Raw genomic sequence first — 19137 nt, 5'->3', positions numbered from 1 at the left:
TTCAAGAGTCATTCTACAGTAAGAGATACCACTTTATGCCATACAAGTGGATTCTCTAATTAGATAGGAAAACACTTACCCACTCCCCACAGCACCTGCCGAGCCTCTTACCTGGGAAGATGCTCAATCCTCTGTTGACTTCTAAGCTGATGATCAGAGCTCGTGCGGTGATGCTAAAGATTTGTCGAGGTGCAAAATTCAAACCGTCGGTAACCTGAAAATTAAAGCCACCTGACATTGCCCCTTCAAAAGAAGAACATACACTCTGGTCAGTATGACTATCCTGAAAGAGTCCCCTCCCTTTATTCCATCTCCTTCCACAGTCCCCTGAAAAATAAGCCAGAGTAATCTTATAATGTGTTAATTACACACTAAGCTTGTTGAATCAAATGCCACCGCATGCATCATAACATTTGGATTCATAACAGACAGCATATGAGACTGTGTTCCCGGAGCCTGAACCACCCAGAGAGGTCACAGCCTGCTTCATCTGTGTAAGGAAGCTGCATGATGTCTGCACACTGTGGACCCTGTCCCTGACTTTAAACGATGCTTGACTGTATTATTGACAAGAAAAAAAAATTGAGACACATCAATAAAGGTCTTATTGATTTCCTTGACCTCTGATGTATTAAAACAAAGCACAGATGTTACCACTAATACATTTCTAAAAATTTAAAAACTACAATCACCTGTATTTTATTATTTTAATCAATAAATTATATCAATAATGTAATATATGTCTATAACTACACAAATAATTTTTAAAAAGTTGATAAAGCTTAATACTGAAAATAGGAACTTAAGGGAAGGGAATATTTAGCATCCTGTGACTAGTTTAAAAAAAAGTTATACTTTTAACAAAATATGCAGAGGAGAGGGTGGGAAGTCACAGCTCAGTCCAGCACAAAGAACATATACCTAGGAATTCTAAGATCTGGAGAAATAGCCTTTCCCAGGGAAGAGCACACTAACTGGCTATCCAATGCCAAATAGTCAACCCTGAAAACACATATACATATATACATACACATATCCATGTAACGATGGAAAAAAGAGGCCCTTAATTCGAAAGAGAGTTGGGAAGGGTAAATGGGAGGCTTGGGAAGGAGGAAAGGGTAAGGAGAAATTATATAATTATAATTGCAAAAAATAAAAGAAATTAACAGACAAAATCTGTCAAGCTCACCGTACTCTAAGAGTGGAAGAGACAGGAAGGGAAAGATCTGGCCTGGTATTCTTCATTAAGGATCTGCAAGGAGAGCCCACCCCTAACCTCTTTCAGAGGCTAACGATACCAGTGAATTGAAAATTAACTTATGGACCTCACAGAAATGGAGATGGACCAGCATCGATCCAACTCCCCAGGGTGCTTTACCAGTCTGACTCACAAGGCAGGGGCAAGGTCTCTAAGCAGGGAGTCTGGTGGCCACATCCCTGTCACTCTTTGAGAATGTCCACCCAGCAGTAAATTAAAAGCCCACAGGCCCTTACAGAATGTAGTTGGTAAAAATGTATTTTTGTTGCCGTTGGGGAAATAAGGCAAGGAACCAAGACTGTATGGTCAGACTTTAATTATATGCGGGTACTCCCTTAATAACACAGATTGATTGACAGCAGGCAAGTTGATGCTTGACAGAGTTTAAGCTTCAGATAAGCAAAGCTTAGCTTCCTCATTAGGAAGCCCTGATTCCTCAGAAGGATGTTTACAGGTGGCGAGTATTTCTTCAACCAACATATTCATAGAACCAGAGAGGGAGAGAAAAAGCCGCTGAGTGTCTAACTCCTAATGGGGCCCACAACCAAATGTTCTGCATCTGCTTGCTTTCCTAGAAATAGCTTTTCAAAGTTGTATTATTTCTTAAAATTTCAAAGAAACACAAAGTTAAAGAGAGAAAGCCTCTTGCACTAGGAATTCTGGGAGTACCTCATGAATCCAACAGGATTATATCAGAACAAACCAAGTGTTACACACAGTGAGATCTAACTGATAGGACCAAAGGAAGATAAGGAAGGAAGCAGACTCACAGGGCGACCTGTGGATTTTCTACAGCAGAGCTCTGAGTTTTCCCGAAGGTCCTGTCAGGAGGGTAAGTGACAGAGACCTTGGCTGCCCACATCTTGGCTGTAACAAACAATTTAGGCTGCTGTGGGGACTGGCGGATTAGGTTAAAGCGGAGCACTTTGCAAATGTAAGACGCTAAATGAGATTGATTCAACTTGGCCTTTGGGTTGGTGGCGGGCAGATGAACGGCTGGTTTCAGCAACTGTCACCTGCCTCTGGCCTCGCCTCCTGCTGCTTTGAGAGTTATCAGCTGGTCTCAGTGTCCATTTAGGAAATAAAACGGATTACTCACTCCTCATGCTATCCTGGCCTCTACCCTTCTTTCCTTCTTCCCTAGACGTATTTTCTCTATTGGCTAAAAGCACATATTGATGTGACAAGCCAGTCAACACTGAGAGCTAGCTGTTGTTTCCCTCCTGGGATGGTCATTGGAACCTCCCACCTGCCACGCTCTTCAGTGGAAAGACCAGCTTCAGGGTCAGGTCAAGCTACATCTTTCTGTGTCAGGTTTTCTCATCTCCAAAATGGGGTCATGACTGTGTATGGCTCAGAGGCCCGAGGAGTACTTGTGAAATGACATATTCTGAGTAGTGCACCTCCTGATGAATGGGAGAGATTTGGGAGACTGCTGAAAGAAATCTAAGCCCTGAGCCCTGGGTCCCAGTCCGTGACCACCACATGGGAGCATCCATATGCTAAATTGTTTTCAGATTCTTTGGGGAGCCTGTGTGCTAAGTGTATTATAGATAATCAGGGTATCATTGCCTCTGAGTTTAGAAAGTGGCTTATCTTTTTTTCTTTATTGTAGTCTCAAGTAATACAGTTTAAGTCAACTGGAAGATAAGACATGCTTTTAGGTCATGTGTTCCTGGGTCATATTCCTTGCCCAAGCCTCCTTCCGGCTGCTGCCCACCCTGGTCCAATGACAAAACCAGACCACCCTGGCAGAGTTCCTGGGCCACCATTTCAGCAGATTTCCAGCAAATGTTGTCAGTATTGATTTGCTGGTGACTAACAGGAAGCAGAAAGAGCCTTCTAACCAACATCAAGGTTACATTCATTTGTTCATTCATTCATTTATTCATGGATACAATCCTTGTACAAAAACTGCTTTTCCACTAATGTATCCTCAGCATCTGGAATATTACTACCTGGTACATAGTTGGTGTTCTGAAGTAAAAAAAAATATTTCATTCATTCAAAAAAAAGTTTTATTTATTAAGCATCTACTATGTTCCAGTCACTGTTTGAGGGGCTGAGGATACCCGAGACTCTGCCCTTCCTTAGGTGGCTTGCACTGGCCGTAGGGAAGGGAGAAAAAAAACAGGCCCAACTATTCTCATAGCCCAAACAAGGGTGGAGAATTACAGAGAGATGCTATGGTAGTGAGTGGGAGAAACGGGCTCTCATGGAAGGCCTGACCTTACGTGCCCTTCTGAGTAAGCCTCCAGGGAGGCTCCGGCAGGCTCTAATGCTTTTATTAGCTCTCCTAAACATGTTTCTTTAAGAAAACACAGACCTTGGGAAGTTTCTACATCCCATGGCTTTCAGTCAGCAACTCTCAGGTCTGACGGCTTCATCGTTCGCTGCTCAGAACACGTGTACTTGACACTGCTTTGCTCTGTGACTTACCAGAGTGCACAAACACGAGCTGGCCCTCATCAATCTGAGCCTGAGTGAAGTTCTGGATACTTCTGCCAGGAGCGGACTTGAGAGCCAGATGCCCGTTACTGGGAGGAGTAACTGAGAAGACCAAGTCCTGTGGGGAAGAGTCCCCATCTTCTGCACACAGGTCCCCTCTGGTCACCTCGGTGACAGAATTCGCCCACACCTTAAAGAGAAGAGAACCGATTCTAGCTCACCCATATAATCAGGACCATAGACCCCACGTAAAAACATGGAAACACCAAACCAACTCTCCCGAGTTTTTAAAGAATGGAGTTACATTTTAACACATAGAGGTGTTTTGCCTGCAAATATGTCTATGTGCCATGTACATGCCTGGTGCCCATGATTCAGATAAAAAGTATTAACTAATTATCTACACAAAATTAGTTACTCAATAGCAAATATCTAACTGTATAGCCATTGGTCGTATCTTGTGTGCTGACCATATGCTAAGTATACCACATGGAATGTCAGATAAAGCAGCATCTACTCTCTTGGGTTGGCTTGGGGACCTCTACACACTTTACAACAGCATCATCAGCTTTCAACAACTGAGGAGGAAGAATGCGCACTGCTCACAGTTGTTCCCTCTGTCCTTTCTGTCTTACCCGGAAGCGAGGAGCCCGTTTCTTTGTTCTGGTGCTGTTTGCTGTACTGATGGCTCACATCTGTAACTGGAACTAAGAGACATGGCTGCTTTCCTCCTCCTGTTAAAAATCTATGTACATTGCCTGAACATTTCTCTCTGAGTGTCTCCTGCTCTCTTATTCACTTTCTCGCTTAACCCTATCTCTTCCACACTCCATATGTGTTCAGGTGTGTGTGTGTGTGTGTGTGTGTGTGTGTGTGTGTGTGTGTGCACATGTGTATGCATGTTCAAATGTTGCAAGTACACATGTGTGCACCTGCCTGTGGAGGCTAGAAGGAAACCTCAGGTGTCTTTCTTCTGGGTGATTCACTTTGTTCATTCTTTAGACAAAATCTTTCACTGGGACATGAATTAGGCTAACTGTCCAGAAAGCTCATCCCTACCTCTGAAGAACTGGGGTTACAAAAGCCATCACTACAGCTGACTGCTTGTTTTATGTGGATGCTGGGGAGATTAATGACTGTACTCAAACCTCTTAACTCAACACTTAGCCAAATTTATTGATCATCTACTTGTGCCAGCAATTGTTTAAGATATCTGCAATGGGGCAGTGCATGAAACAAAGGGGTCATGACTTTGTGGAACCCCCACCTCAGTAGAGGATACAAAAGAACACAGAGAAGATGGGACTGGTATAGTAGGAAATGAACAATGAAACAGAGCAGGGGTTCCAGGAGGTAGATGGTTAAAGCAGGGGGTTTGGTGGAGGAAGGCCACATAGGGTGAAAGAGAAGCCAGGCATGTATGTGTATATTCAGGAACAGACCGGGAAGGAACATGGAACACTGGAGTTACATGGGGTAGGAGGAGTGGTGAAGAGATCATTATGGCAGAAAGAAAATAAGAAAGATAAAGAAGAAAAGAAGATGTCGCAAAACATAAGAGATGGTCAGATCTGCACCTCCAGAATGTCACCTGGTACTGGAGGGCAGGGAAGAATCCAAGTAGAGTCTTGACTTGGTGTACAAACTGTCCAACCCACCTGGCCTTTATGTCATGGTGGTCTGTAGAAGCGGGAAGACCAGTTCGTGGGTGACTACATGAGATGTACAAAGAATGACAGAGGAAACTAGAAGCCACAGCAGGACGGGAAATGGTCTGGGTCTGGGTGACTGTTAAGGGTAGAGGTGTTGAGGGATTAGACACGAGAGTTACACAGGAAGAAAAGGCAGGGGATTGCCAGCACACTTAGAGCCTTCCCAATGAGAAGGAAACATTCCCCACCATTGAAAGGTAGACAGTTTCATGGGGAGGGGATGGTCAGAGAGCAGGAGTTCACTGTTGCTTCTAAAATGATTTGGATACTGAGTCTCACTGGATGGAATCGGATATCAGAGTTTCTAAAATCAGGAAGTCACATGATGTGGTGAATGCTTCCCCCACCCCCATATATTTGAATGCTTAATCACCAGGGAGCAGAACTTTCTGATAGGATTAGGAGATGTGGCCTTGTTGGAGGAAGTGTGTCACTAGGGGTGAGCTTTAAGATTCCAAAAGCCAGGTTTATCCCAGGCTCTGTCAATCTTTGTGTACCCCTCCCTCCCTCTCCCTCTTCCTCCCTCCCTCCCTCCCCACCTTTCTCTGTATGTGTGCCGCATGCGTGTGTCTCAACTACTTTTCCATCACCATGCCTGCTGCCATGTCCCCTCCTGTGGTGAGAACAGACTAAACCTCCAAAACTGTAAGCAAGCCTCCAGTTCAATGCTTTGGCCATTGTGTCTCTTCTCAGTGACTAAGATACATATTTCACTAACACCAAAAAAAAAAAAAAAAAAAGGTGGTTTTATCACTAACTCAATTTCACATCTCCATCTGTAGTTGTTCCTTACAGAACACAGAGACACTATGTGCACACTCCTGAGTATATGTGCCATCTTTATTAGCATACCAACACTGTATCTGCTTCTATGCTTTTAAGCAGAGTATCTAAAGCTTCACTCCTAAACCATTAAATTGATGTATTTCATGCTTAAAAGGAACAATTTTCCTCAGGAAAAAAGGGAACTTTTGCAGTGACAGCTCATGTCCAGTGTCACTGAAACTGAGTTTGGATGGGAGTTCAGAAGGCATGTTGGATTTTTTTCAAATTTTCATGCCAAACCTAATATCCAGACCCCCCCGCAAAAACAAAAAAAAAGTCATTCAAAGTATATTCAAAGTTACACTCAGATAGCAAGGGAAAAAAAGCATTTTTGTAAATAATCTCCTAACTTTGTGAATGTTGTCAGCTATGATTATAAAATAATTATACATTAAAAAATCCCTTCATGTACAAACACATGCATAAATATATACACACATACACACACACAAACTTATACATACAAATTTATGTTCAACTCTACAAGCCTATTATGGTGGTTTGAATAAAAATGGACCCATAGACTCATATGTTTAAATGCTTGATCCTTAGCTGATAGAACTACTTGGGAAGGATTATGAGGTGTGGCCTTGTTGAAGGAGGTGTGTTACTGAGTAGAGGCTTTCAAGAGTCCAAATTGGTGGGGATATGATCTATGCTATATTTAGCATATGCAGTTAGTCTTTAGAAACTACTAGCTTTGTGTTGCCCATTTTCTTCATGAGATTGGCTCCAAGGATAAGACAGTATTTGGCTGTTGTACTATGATGCTATATGGCAAAACCAGGTTCTTTTATGTGCTAAACAAGTACTCCATCACCAAAGATACACAATCGGCCCAAATGTAACTTTAAAATTTGTTACTTACTTTATCTTTATGTATGCATGTCTACATCTCTGCACACACAGATGTGTGCACACACCCTAAGGAGCCAGCAGATGGAATCTGATCCACTGATGTTAGAGTTATAGGCAGTTTTGAACTCTGCAATGTAGATGCTGGAAGGCAAACTGCAGCCTGCAAGAGCAGAAAGTGTCCTAACCAGTAGGCCATCTTCTCAAGCCATTGTGTGTTGTTCTTTTGCTCTATTCTAATGTCACCTCAGTTACATTAATAGCACCAACGTTATTTCCCATCACACACTGCATATATTGCTTAATTTCACAGCATCCATCATGGATGGGCATCTACCTGTTAACAATTTCAATTACTTGCCATTTCTCAGTCTAAGGTCAACAACTTTTCAGTATCTACTGGAAATACAAAATTAATGGTGTGCTCAGATTACAAGGACTTAAGCTTAATTTAACTTGTGGAAAATCCACGGTTTCTATAAAATATATAAATTGGCCTGTTTAACACTACCATCACCACCAGTTTCAGGCTTTACATTTTAAAATCATTCCATGTGGCTTATTTTTATTTATTCAGGAATAAAAATTAACTTGAGAATGTGCTACCGTTTCCCTTTCTGTAACTTGTAGACATTAATTATTTTCTTCCACAATCAGGAGCTTGGAAGAGTATTTTCTACTGCAGTTCCTCTAAGGCTAAACACTGCTTTCCCCTTTCACCTCTAGAACAGGCCACCTTCCAAAACAAATGGGAAACCTGCCATTTAAAGCAAAAGCACTCTAAGGTCTTCCTTTCTATTCGCATCTAATTTAGCAATCCCATTGCTTCAAGGGCAGCTTGGTTTAGAGCCCAACATTGGTCAGAGTAACTTCAAATATGTGGAGACAGAAACATCAGTAAGCTCAACCTTGAAGGCAGATTTGAAAGTGTTGTTAAGTTTGCAAAGCAATCTGAGGACTAGCCACATTTGCCCTGGGGACAGTACATCAAAATTCACCTCTGCTTGTAAGAGGAAGAGAGGCTGACCTATGGTAAACCTTTGGGGTTACCAATTGTGTCTGGTTATGACTCAGTGTTATCCAAGTTGTGATATCAACATTTAAAGACTCTGTTTTTTGTTTCAGGCTTCAGGGGAGTTGTACAGAGTGCTCTGACTGGCTGCCTTGCTGGGTGGCACCCCCCCTCCCCCCGACTACCACTGACTTTTGCAGCTTTTATTCTTGCACTACACCTGGTTCGAAAGCTCCTTCTAGTGATTTATAAGTATTTGCCAAAAACAAATAAGTGGGGGATGGGAGAGGGGGGTGCACCTCCAAGGGACTATTCTTGGCTAGCACACACTGGGTCCTGGGTTCAATCCCCACACCATAGAAAGCCAAGCCAAGCCATAACTGGTTCTATTTTTAAAGTAAATATAAGGCAAAACATTGTAGTATTTCTTATATTATGGGTTTTTTTTTTTTTTAAAATGGGAAAATGAAGCCCCCTTGTGGCCAGAATTTTATGTGGCCTGTGTTAAAACATCACTTAAACTCAAAATCACGCTTAAGAATGGATTTCAGAGCAGAACACAAGTAATCACTAGGATGGCCTAACTCTGAGTCTGGTTTGCCAAAACACAAATAAATGGTTCCACTCGAGGTACCAAATGCCTGAGGCTGGGCCTGGAAGCCCTTCAGTTTAAGGGCTTGTTTTGTTCCTGCAGGAAAAAGGCATCACTTGAAACCCTAAGCCAGAGAAGGTTATGCTCTGAATCCACATCCAGAGACCAGGATGCCATCGGATTCCATTCCCACTACTGCCATGGGTGGTCTTCTCCAGAGCAGACTGGGGAGGACGTTCCTGCTATCCACAGGCCCTGACAAGAGTAGTAGAAATAAGGCCATATAAGATCACCTGAAGGTTTTAATAAAATGTGAGTGTGCTCCTGGGGACCTACACAGTGGAAGGGAAAACCAACTCCTTGCAAGTTATCCTCTGACATCCATACTTGTGTTAGGTGTGTGTATGTGCCCTGCTACCTTATATCCCAAATAAATCAATTCGATTTAAAAAAACATAAATCTGAAGGCCTTGTGAAAGTCACATTTTGCCTTTATCCCAGAGTCTGTCTCTGCCTAACTCTGTTAACTGGACAAGCCATATCGACTGCCCACACCCCACCACTAGTCTTACCAGCCCAGGCCCATGCACACACTATGGAAGTAACCTACTTCAAATTCACAGCCCAGCCCCTCCCTTCATCTCTACCTTTAACTCCATGGGAAGCTCACACTTTTCCTACTTCCTCCAGCCCTTGGGTTCCTGTACTGTATCTGCAAAGGGGAAAGCAGCAGTACTTCACCACTGTGATCTCCATCTCAGACTTTAACTCTGCTATATCCCCGAGGCTCTGTCTGTCTGTCTGTCTGTCTTGCAATCTTAGCCAAGAGTCTTCTGTGCTACAGATTCCTCATTTCCAAATAAAAGAGATACCTATAGAGTTTGTTGAAGGCTTGTGTTATGTGCTGAGCCCAATACCAGGCACAGAATGAATACTTGGGCAGTATTAGCTACCGTGTGACTAGAACGTGGTTATTATTTTCATCAACCAAATGCTCTGAAATAGGAGGAGAAATGTCAGAAACGACCCCTACATTTAGGAAGAACTACTCTGCTACTGGACAGTGTGCTCTTGTAGCTGTTGCTTTAATTTAGTGCATACACTGTCCACACTCACTTCCAGACCTGACAGTCCTTTAATATTATCAGAGATTGATTCACGACACTCTCTGCAGTAGGGCCAATACATTTAGCTGTTCCATGCTAATATACCAGCATTACCAGCCAGTCTAGTGGGGAAGGGGGAGTTTGAAAATAAAAATAACTGGGGGTAGAAAATAGTAGCATATCTTAGATCCTAGCTATGAGCCTAGAGCAGACATTCTAAGAAAAGAAGGCCAATGCCTCGCTGCCACTTGGCTCTTTCTCTATTTGAAACTAAGTTAGATAATAGATATTATCACTGTACTTCAAAATCTCAGTGCACAAGACTACATTGATCTAAAACCTTTAGGCAATTTTATCCTCTCTCTCTCTCTCTCTCTCCCTCCCCTCAGCTCTACACCCTTTACATTAAATATTTAAATTCTTATCATTTGTTATTTTTCTTCCTTTGTGGCTATGACTTTGGAGAACCACCACAGTGCATAAAGTTAGACAGTCAGGTTTGAAAGAAGATGCCTACTGATCACCATCCCAGCGTACTTTCTAGCTGGGAAGGGCAAACCTGTGTGGAAGGGCAGTGAGCAGGTGGGGTTAACTTCCTGGGCAGAGCTAGGACACTGAACAGTCATTAGGAGACTTCAAAGCTGAGGACAACAAGGCTTCCCTGCCTGGAAGACAGTAAGAATTCTAGCAGTATTTGGCACGGAGGGTGCAGTTATTATAGGTGGGAACTACTCTGTCATATTCCCTGGTATCAGTTTCTGGGAGTTCAGGATTTAGCATTTTCAACAGATGAACTCCTAGAACTTGACTCAACTCATAAATGGCCACGTTTCAGGGTGAAATGTTGGCTCAGTCAATGAAGTGCCGTACATGCTTGGGAACACACACAATCTGCAGCACCCACATACAAAGCCAAACCTGTCTGGCATATGCCTGCAATCCCAACAATGAGGGGAGAGGAAGACGAAAGAATTCCTAGTGTCATAGGCTCCCTAGCCTGCCCAGGGAGCCAGGGTAGACCAAGTGTGAGCTTCAGGCCAGAAAGCTTCTGCCTCAAAAAAATCAGGCGGAGAGGTGGATGAAGACTATTCAATGTTGACCTGCATTCTGTATACAACCTACGTACAGCTGCACGTCCTCGCCAGTACACACATATACACGTGCACATATACATGTACACAGACAGACAGGCCAGGTATTTCCAGAAACAGAAAGAGTAATGGAGGGGTGTTTTTCATCTATGCAAGAACATCTAACTTTGTTAGTTTCATGGCTTGCAGTGCCTTTCAATTACCCAAAGTAATTAACACATTTTACACACCAACCGTGTGTGTGTGTGTGTGTGTGTGTGTGTGTGTGTGTGTGTGTGTGTTTTAGACACAAGATAATTTAGTTTTACATTTTCTACTTCCTTTAACGTTTTTAAAATATTGGTTTGGTACCACAGGACCTGTAATCGACAGGCCATTTCCACTGTGGGTAGCAGGTGTAGACCCAAGCTCAGACTATCCAATCCTAGTTTTACTGACTTTGCCATTTGTCAAGTAGCTTAAATTGCCATTGCCACAGATATTCACTGTAACCTTCCTTTGATCACAGAAATGATGGAAAAAATTAAATGAGAAATCTTTTCATCAGTTCAGAGGCACATTGCTAGCTGAGCCTGACTCGTGGGGGGATGGAGGGGCGTGGCTCAGAAATGCTGGCTGCTACCCAATACTATCTCTGAAAACTGAAAGGGACAAAACTGCACCATGCTGAAGAATCCTTATGCTCAGAAATCGACTCTCAGCATGGAACTAATATTTACCACCCTTTTCCTCCCACCCATCACTCTGGGATTTTCATGCCAGGTTTACTTCAGACTGATTACGTTTGTTCTGGAACACTCCTTAGCCAGGGAGGCTTTTCCCTCTAATATGCATACAGATGGGTCATCCATGCACAGGAGAGTTCACAAGAATGAACAGCATATTCTTCTCCTTCATCAGGTCTACTTGTAAGTCTGGCCCTTGGACGGTATCCGGGACTGTTAGTTTGCTACATGGGCTCAAAATATTCCCCAAATGATAATTGGGGTTCACTGTGTCTAAATTGTTGGTTCAGTGTGATCTGTGACCAGTTTTTGCTTTTCTCCTGGGAGTCTGGGATTTGGGTTCTTCCTAGGCAGAAGTTACCTGACCAGTCCCTGAAAAAATCTTGGCCACTTGGCAACTAACAACCTTCATGGTAGAAGTCACTTTGCATGTGCTGTCGCAACTCACTGGGCCAGCTGACTCTGTTGGCCTCACTGGAAAAGCACTTGGAGCTGACCCACTTTCCACTGGGCTCCACCCAGTGCTGCTTCCCTTTGCTGAGTTTGCTTCATCTGTTTCCCCCAAAGCAATCTTAGCCACAGTATGCCAATCCCACCTAGGAGAGGCCTTGGTTCTCCTAACACACATGCTTCCATGAAAAAGTTTTGCCCTTGGAGAAAGCCTCCCTCTCTGCAATGTCCTGGCCCTCTGACCACAGTCATCCTGAATGGTGGAGAGCGAGTCAGTCAGCTTCAAGGTCGCTCTTCCTTTACGACTACACTGTGCTCTAGTGTCCCTGGCATCTCCTTCAGAGGGCCATGAGGACAACAGTACAGGTGAACCAGGACTCAGGGAACATACACCAAATGTAAACTTTCGTAGCATAGTTCAACTACCATTGACAGACACATTTTTTCAGTAGCTAAGAGGCCTCTTCTCAGATGACTCTGCAAAGCAACCTTTGTGGGAACTGCTACAGAAGAGCCTGTGTGGGGGAGGGGGAAATGGAACTGAACACAGGATGTCCAGAAGCTCGGCTAGTGCACAGGAGAGCAAGGGTAAAGACTGCAAGGAAAAAAATCAAACTAACAAGTTCCAAAGGCAGCTGTACCTTCCTTATGAAATGCAGAGGTGAATAACTCAGCAAGCTGTAAGATAAATAAAGCTCTAAAAAGCTTATTCTGTGGCCCCACTGCCTCCAAACAAATAATGACAAATGTTAAAACTCCAGCCTTTGTTAACAATGCAAGACTGGCTGCCTAGCCTAGCCCCTGGTGGGCCCCTGGGCTGCCTGCACAGTGGGTTAATTAGTCCTGGAACGCTTCATAAACTGAGGCTACGGTTTACTGCTTCCTATTTCCTGTTCTTCTCTGCCACCTATCTGGCCACCACTGTCAACAAAAGCCCTTTCCTGTTTGCTTCAATGGTCGTTCATAGCTGATGATAGCTATGGTATCCCATGGCATGCTAGGCTAGAAACTTACTGCTTAAAAGTAAGCTAAAGTACTTGGCAAGCATGAGCAAGGCCCTGGGAACTCCAATACCATTTAGATACCAAAGAACAACACCCTTTATCTTAAAAATAGTGGATGTTTAAATTCTTCCCCAAAAGGCGAGAGAGAGAGAGAGAGAGAGAGAGAGAGAGAGAGAGAGAGAGAGAGAGAGAGAGAGAGAGAGAGAGGTGAAGATTCTTGGAGCAGAAGTCAACACAACTCACAATGCACCCCTAATCAGGATCCTCATTTTCCCTTGAGTTTTTGTTTCCTACCCAAGACATGGAGACTAGTTTTCAAAATGAGAAACTGCATTAATAAGTTGTATGTATATTGCTAAATATGTAATCTATGACTACAGTTTTGTTTTCAACTTTAAAACTGAATGTTTTTAAATTACATACATTTGTAAGATACAATGTATCAAATGATCAATGTTCACGATTAAGTCGAAATAACTGATTTTTTCATCTCCTCAAACATTTATCATATTTATCATTTTATTGGCATCTTTTAAACTCCTCTTTTCCAGTTCTTTATATGAATATTTATTATAGATCAGTTAATCTATGTTAATTTATTCTTTAGCCATTAATGGAATGAGCTCTGGAAATGAAGGGACAGAGGACCAGTGAAGGACTCTGGATCCAGGATCCAAAACTGTGAGCTACATGAACCTATTTTCCTCCCAAATCACTTCAACAATTTTATGATAGCAACAGAAAGAGTCCAGCCTAAGACCTGTGAATGAGGAGAGTTTTTGAAGGGGTAGAATTTGGCTTCCATGGTATTCAAAGCTAGTGTTCCCTGCTTAGACCAAATACTCATCTCTAAGGACCATGCTTTTTTGTACTTTGTTTATTAATTATTAATTCTTTGAGAATTTCATATTTAGCACCTTCCAGTTCTTCCCCTTATCACCCTCCCACCCTTTCCTATTCCTTCCCATCCAACTTTGAGAAAGCTACTGCTGCTTTGTCTTCTTCTTCTTCATCCTCCTCCCTCTCCTCCTTCTTTCATTCTTCTTGTTGTTCCTCTTCCTTCTCCTCCTTCTTCTCTTCTTCCCCCATTGAGTCCAGTTCTCAATGCTCAGCTAGTCTTGTGGCAGAGCCTGCCCTAGCATGTGGTTAGCCTATCAGGGACACATCATTAAAGAAGACTAACTCTCCTTCTCCCAGTAGCTGTCAAATGTCAATAGTTTTTCAGCTAATCGTGTGATTATAAGTCTTCCTTCGCTGTGTATATTGGGATTTTGTCTGGATGGAGCTTTTGTGCAAACTGTCCCAACTGCAGTGAGCTCATATGTGCATCTATCCTGTCATATCTGGAAAATACAGTTTACTTCATGTTATCAATCATCCTGGGCTCTTACAATCCTACCCCTCTTCCAAAAGAATCTTTGTGACCAAAGAGAATGATATATTATATTTTGGATAAAAATGACCCCCCCAGGTTCATAGGGAGTAGCACTATTTGGAGGTGTGACCTTGTTGGAGTAGGGGTGGCTTTGAGAAAGTGTGCCACTAGGGGTAGGCTGTAGGGGTTCAGAAGCTCACACCAGGCCCAGTAGTTTATTCTCTTTTCCTGCTGCCTTCATATAAAAATGTAGAGCTCATCTTGATTATTGAAGTAGAACTCAGCTCTTTCTCTAGCACCATGTGTACCTGGATACTATCATGTTTTCTGCTATGATGATAATGGACTAAACCTCTGATACTATAAGCCATTCTCAATTAAATGTTTTCCTTTATAAGAGTTGCTGTGGTCATGGTGTCTCTTCATAACAATAAAGTCCGAATTAAGACAAAAGTTGGTACCAGAGATGTTGGTACTGCCATGATAAGTGTAACCGTGCTTTGTTTGGAGGAATGTGGACTTTGGGACTTTTGATTAGAAAAGCAGTTGAATGCTTTAAGTGGGATTAATGGGTCATCCTAAGTAACAACATGGAAGACAGTGATCCAGAGAATGACTTAAACTGTGGTTCTGTCACAAGAGGTTTCTGAGGAAAAGAATACTAGTATGTGGCCTAGAAACTATTCTTGTGATATTTTGGTGGGGAAAAAAGCTGTGCTTTGCCCTTGTCTGAAAAGTCTGCTTAAGACTAATTTGAAGAGTATTAGATTTTTTGTGTGGGCAGAGGAAATTTCAAAACACCCTAGTACTGACTTTGTTGTGTGGTTATTGGTGTGTTCACTCTAATAAAGATTTATACTGAAAAGGAGCAGGCAAGGAAAAATACAGTGCATAGTTCAAGGAAAAAAGGACCATCAGGAAGTGGAATGAAACTAAGTGTTTAAGAAGATAAACAGGATAAAGAAAAACCTGATGTTAAATGGAATAAAAGGGGTGGTGACCTTAAGGACAAGACCCAGTTTAGTTTCCAACTTGTGAAAAGAAATTAAAGAAAAGCTTCAGGTCTGGTGTGGTGGCAAACACCCTTAATCTCAGCACTGGAGAAACAGAGGCAGGTGGATTTGAGATGAGCCTGGCCTACAAAGAGAGTTCCAGGACAGCCAATTTCAGGCAGTGAAGGATACTAATGAAAACAGAAAGGTGGTGAACATAACAGGCAAGTAGCAGAACTTGGAAGCTTTGGCCACCTGGTTCTGGCTTTAGAGTTAAGGATAGAAGAAAGGTATAGTGAGAATTTTGATTTCTTAGAAAAAGCACAGAAATATTATGAGGACATGTTTTTGTTTTAATCCCTGGTGTGGGGATATGGGGCTGCTTCACAGCAGGTGACTATGATTTGCCTAGAGCTGTAGTAGGGGGGTCGTTCTTCCAGCTGCAGATAGTTCCTTGAGTATATGACAGTTGGAAATCTGAGAGCTTTTCAGAGGATATATAAATGCTAGAGTACCAATACAAGGGGCTGGTTGGTTGGTTGGTTGGTTGGTTGGTTGGTTGGTTGGTTGGTGGTGGCATGCTGTTGGTTGCAGTTTGTCACACGCAGTTGTGTGTGAAGAGAGGAAGAAATTAGATATGTGGATGGGAAGATCAAACTTGCCTCAAAGAACTGGACATCCCTAATCAGCAGTAAGTAGTCTACTTATATCTTTGCCCTCTTTCCCCTCTATTATTTTTTTTCTCTCCTACCTAGTGTTAGGGGGCTCAAAGGAAATAAGAAGAGGAGTGGAGAAGGGTAGAAGAAAAAGGAACCTGTTGCAGATTGGCTCTAATACTATTTGTGTTAATTTGGCCCCCAAGATCACACAGGAACCCAAAGGTCTGCACTGAGGGTCCCTGTCACCAGTTGGCTCTGATTGGGAAATAAAGTTTTCAGGGAGACAGACATTTAGGATTACTGGGGATGAAATGAAGGATAGAAAGAAAGAATTCGGCATAGGAGACAAACCACGCTGCCACTACCACCGGGAAATTGTAGGAGTGTGAGACAATTGAAATGTGGGTATAAGGGGAGCGTGGCCCCAAGGGTCTGCCCAGCAGAGTCCAGGGTAGCAAAGATAAAGTGAGTATTAACTCAGGAATATCAGAGAGGAGTGTGTTAGTCACAAGGAGGTTTAGATGTGCCCAATCATTGCACTGTTTAGGGCATATTAAAAATAGGTGTGTGTGTGTGTGTGTGTGTGTGTGTGTCTTTGTGTGTGTGTGTGTGTGTGTGTGTGTGTGTATGTGTGTATGTGTGTATGTGTGTGTGTGTGTGTTTGTGTGTGTGTGCTTGTGTGTGTGTGTCTGTGTGTGTTTTGCAGTTAACAAAGCTGAAAGCTGTTGAAGATCTGAAGAACAGTTTGACATCAGATGTGGAGATAAAGAGTTTGGTGTTTGTTGTGCACAGTACTTCCTCACTATGCTCTCTTTCATCCATTTTGGAATAGTGATTTATATCACGTGATACTGGAAGTATGTAATCTGCTTCTTCATTTTGATTTTACAGAGAATTGCAGTTAAGGGATTACATGAGTCTCAGAAGAGACTGGACTTTCACACACATTTGATACTGTCATAGACTATGAGGACTTTTAGAAGTTGAACAGAATGCACGCTGGATTATGGTATGGCCACAGGGATTTGGGAGGTGGGGAGTCGAATGTGGTGGTTTGAATAAAAATGCACCCCAAAGGTTCATAGGCAGTGCTGGTTCTGGGAGATAGCCTTGTTGGCTTAGGCTTTGTTGGAGGAAACGCATTACTGGGGAGAAAGCCTTGAGATCTCAGAACCTCATGCTCGGTCTAATGGATCACAGTCACTTCCTGCTGCCTTCAGATCAAGATGGAAAACTTTCAGCTCCATCTCTGGCACCATGACGGCCCGCATGCCACCATGCTTCCTGCCATGACAATAAGGGACTAAATCTTTAAATTGTAAGCCATCCCCAATTAAAATTTTCTTTTAATAAGAGCTGCCATGGTCATGGTGTCTGTTCACAGCAATTCATACAACTAAGACACAGGGTCACACATCCAACAGTGGAGTCAGGACTCTTACCCAGATGCCTTCTTCAAACCTTACTCTCTTAACCATTATGTTACCAGCCTAGAGAGACCTGTCCATGTGCAGACACTTCCCTGACCTACCACAAAAAGACCAGGTCTCAGCAAAGACACAGTGAGTGGCACCAGCTCAAGAAATGCAGAAAACCAGGCCAGTAAGTTGGCTCAGCAGGTAAGGGCACTTGCCACCAAGCCTGATGACTTGAGCTAGATTCCTGAAACCTACCTGGTGAAAGGAGGGAATTAGCTTCCACAAGTTGGTCTCTAACCTCCACAAATGTGTCTGTAAACACCCCCCCCCCACCACACACACACAGCATTCAAATAAAAAGTGTTTAAAAAAGTAAAAGGAAATACAGAAAATATTGCCTCCCAACAGATATTGACAAGTATAGCTAATAATTCTTTGACATAGTGGAGACACACTACCACACGTATAAGGCCATACATATGCCTTACTGTTTTACAGCAGCAATGATAGAAAGAAAAACCAGTGTGGTTGCCCTGAAGTTCTTGTGTCAAATCAAAAGCATGCAGCACTTACCTGGAGGATTTTATTGGCCGTTACTACTGGAGCCTCGTCATTTACAGACTCAACAGTCACAAATAGAGTCTGAGGCAGACTCTGTTTCCCAAGCTCGGAGCTGTTTGCCAAGATGGTGAGACTGTCAAGAAACTCCTCACTGCCATTATGAACATAGTAAATCAACTCCTGCTCCACCTGAAACCAACAAAAGCACCAACCAGCTGAAACTCAAATCCAAACCGTGACGGAACTGCTAAAAAAAGAAGTCCTAGCTTAAGAATCCCTAAAACACAGAAGCATGTGTTCATCCCATGAAGTCTGAGTGAGCATCAGAGAGGAACAGTGATGGTTAGTCAGCATCACACTTCATCCTAGAAATAAGTGAAACACTACTTTACCCTAGGGATAGGTATAAGAAAAGAAAGCAATGTGTAGTAACGAGAATGCTAGCTTGGTAGCAGAATTCTTGAGTTTATATGCCACTTCTAACAGTAACATACACTGAATGTGCATGATCCAGCCTTCCTACTAATGGGACAGTACAATAAAGTTTCAGGTTCTATTTGCTTCTTTAAAGTGACTAAGCTATGGAGGTTTTGATTGTTTTGTTTGACAATTTAAATTTGACTGTTAGGTTTAGGCTCCTCTGAGGTTTCATTTCTCTCCCTTGGAAACATGGATCAGGGCAACTATTAAGTTTGCCTAAGTATATTTTTCTGAACTAAGAAGCCACAGTTTCCTTAATTGTTCTCTGTGTCTGAAGTTGTGTGTTATTGTAAGTTTTAATTAACTTGACACAGCCTGCATTTACTCTGAAAGAGAGTTTCAATGGCAGATTGTCTCCATTGGGTTGGCCTTTTGGCATGTCTCTGAGGGGTCTCAATTAAGTTCATTGATGTAAGAAGACCCAACCCATTGTGGGTAGCACCATTCCCTATGTAGGGGATCTTGAACTATTTAAGAGTTGAGAGATATAGCTAAAAATAGGCAAATAAGCAAAGCATATGCACGTATTTCATCTGATTATGTATATGATCCAACTTCCTACCACTGTGACTCT

At 42.6% G+C, this 19137-nt stretch overlaps 1 protein-coding gene across 1 annotated transcript in view; it reads right to left on the bottom strand.

Moving 5' to 3' along the window:
- LOC308433585 (chondroitin sulfate proteoglycan 4-like) overlaps positions 1 to 19137 on the bottom strand; it is a 69429-nt gene that overhangs the window by 24573 nt on the left and 25719 nt on the right. The window contains exons 5-7 of the mRNA XM_080933696.1: positions 18096 to 18272; positions 3698 to 3896; positions 112 to 243 (exon numbers count right to left, since the gene is read on the bottom strand). Coding sequence (XP_080789822.1) covers positions 112 to 243; positions 3698 to 3896; positions 18096 to 18272 — 508 coding nt within the window. The remainder of the gene's footprint in view (positions 1 to 111; positions 244 to 3697; positions 3897 to 18095; positions 18273 to 19137) is intronic.

Source organism: Micromys minutus (genome assembly GCF_963924665.1).
Source record: "Micromys minutus genome assembly, chromosome: 20".
Taxonomy (NCBI): domain Eukaryota; kingdom Metazoa; phylum Chordata; class Mammalia; order Rodentia; family Muridae; genus Micromys; species Micromys minutus.
Note: the sequence above shows the minus strand (reverse complement) of the source record. Positions and strands in the feature narration are given on the sequence as shown.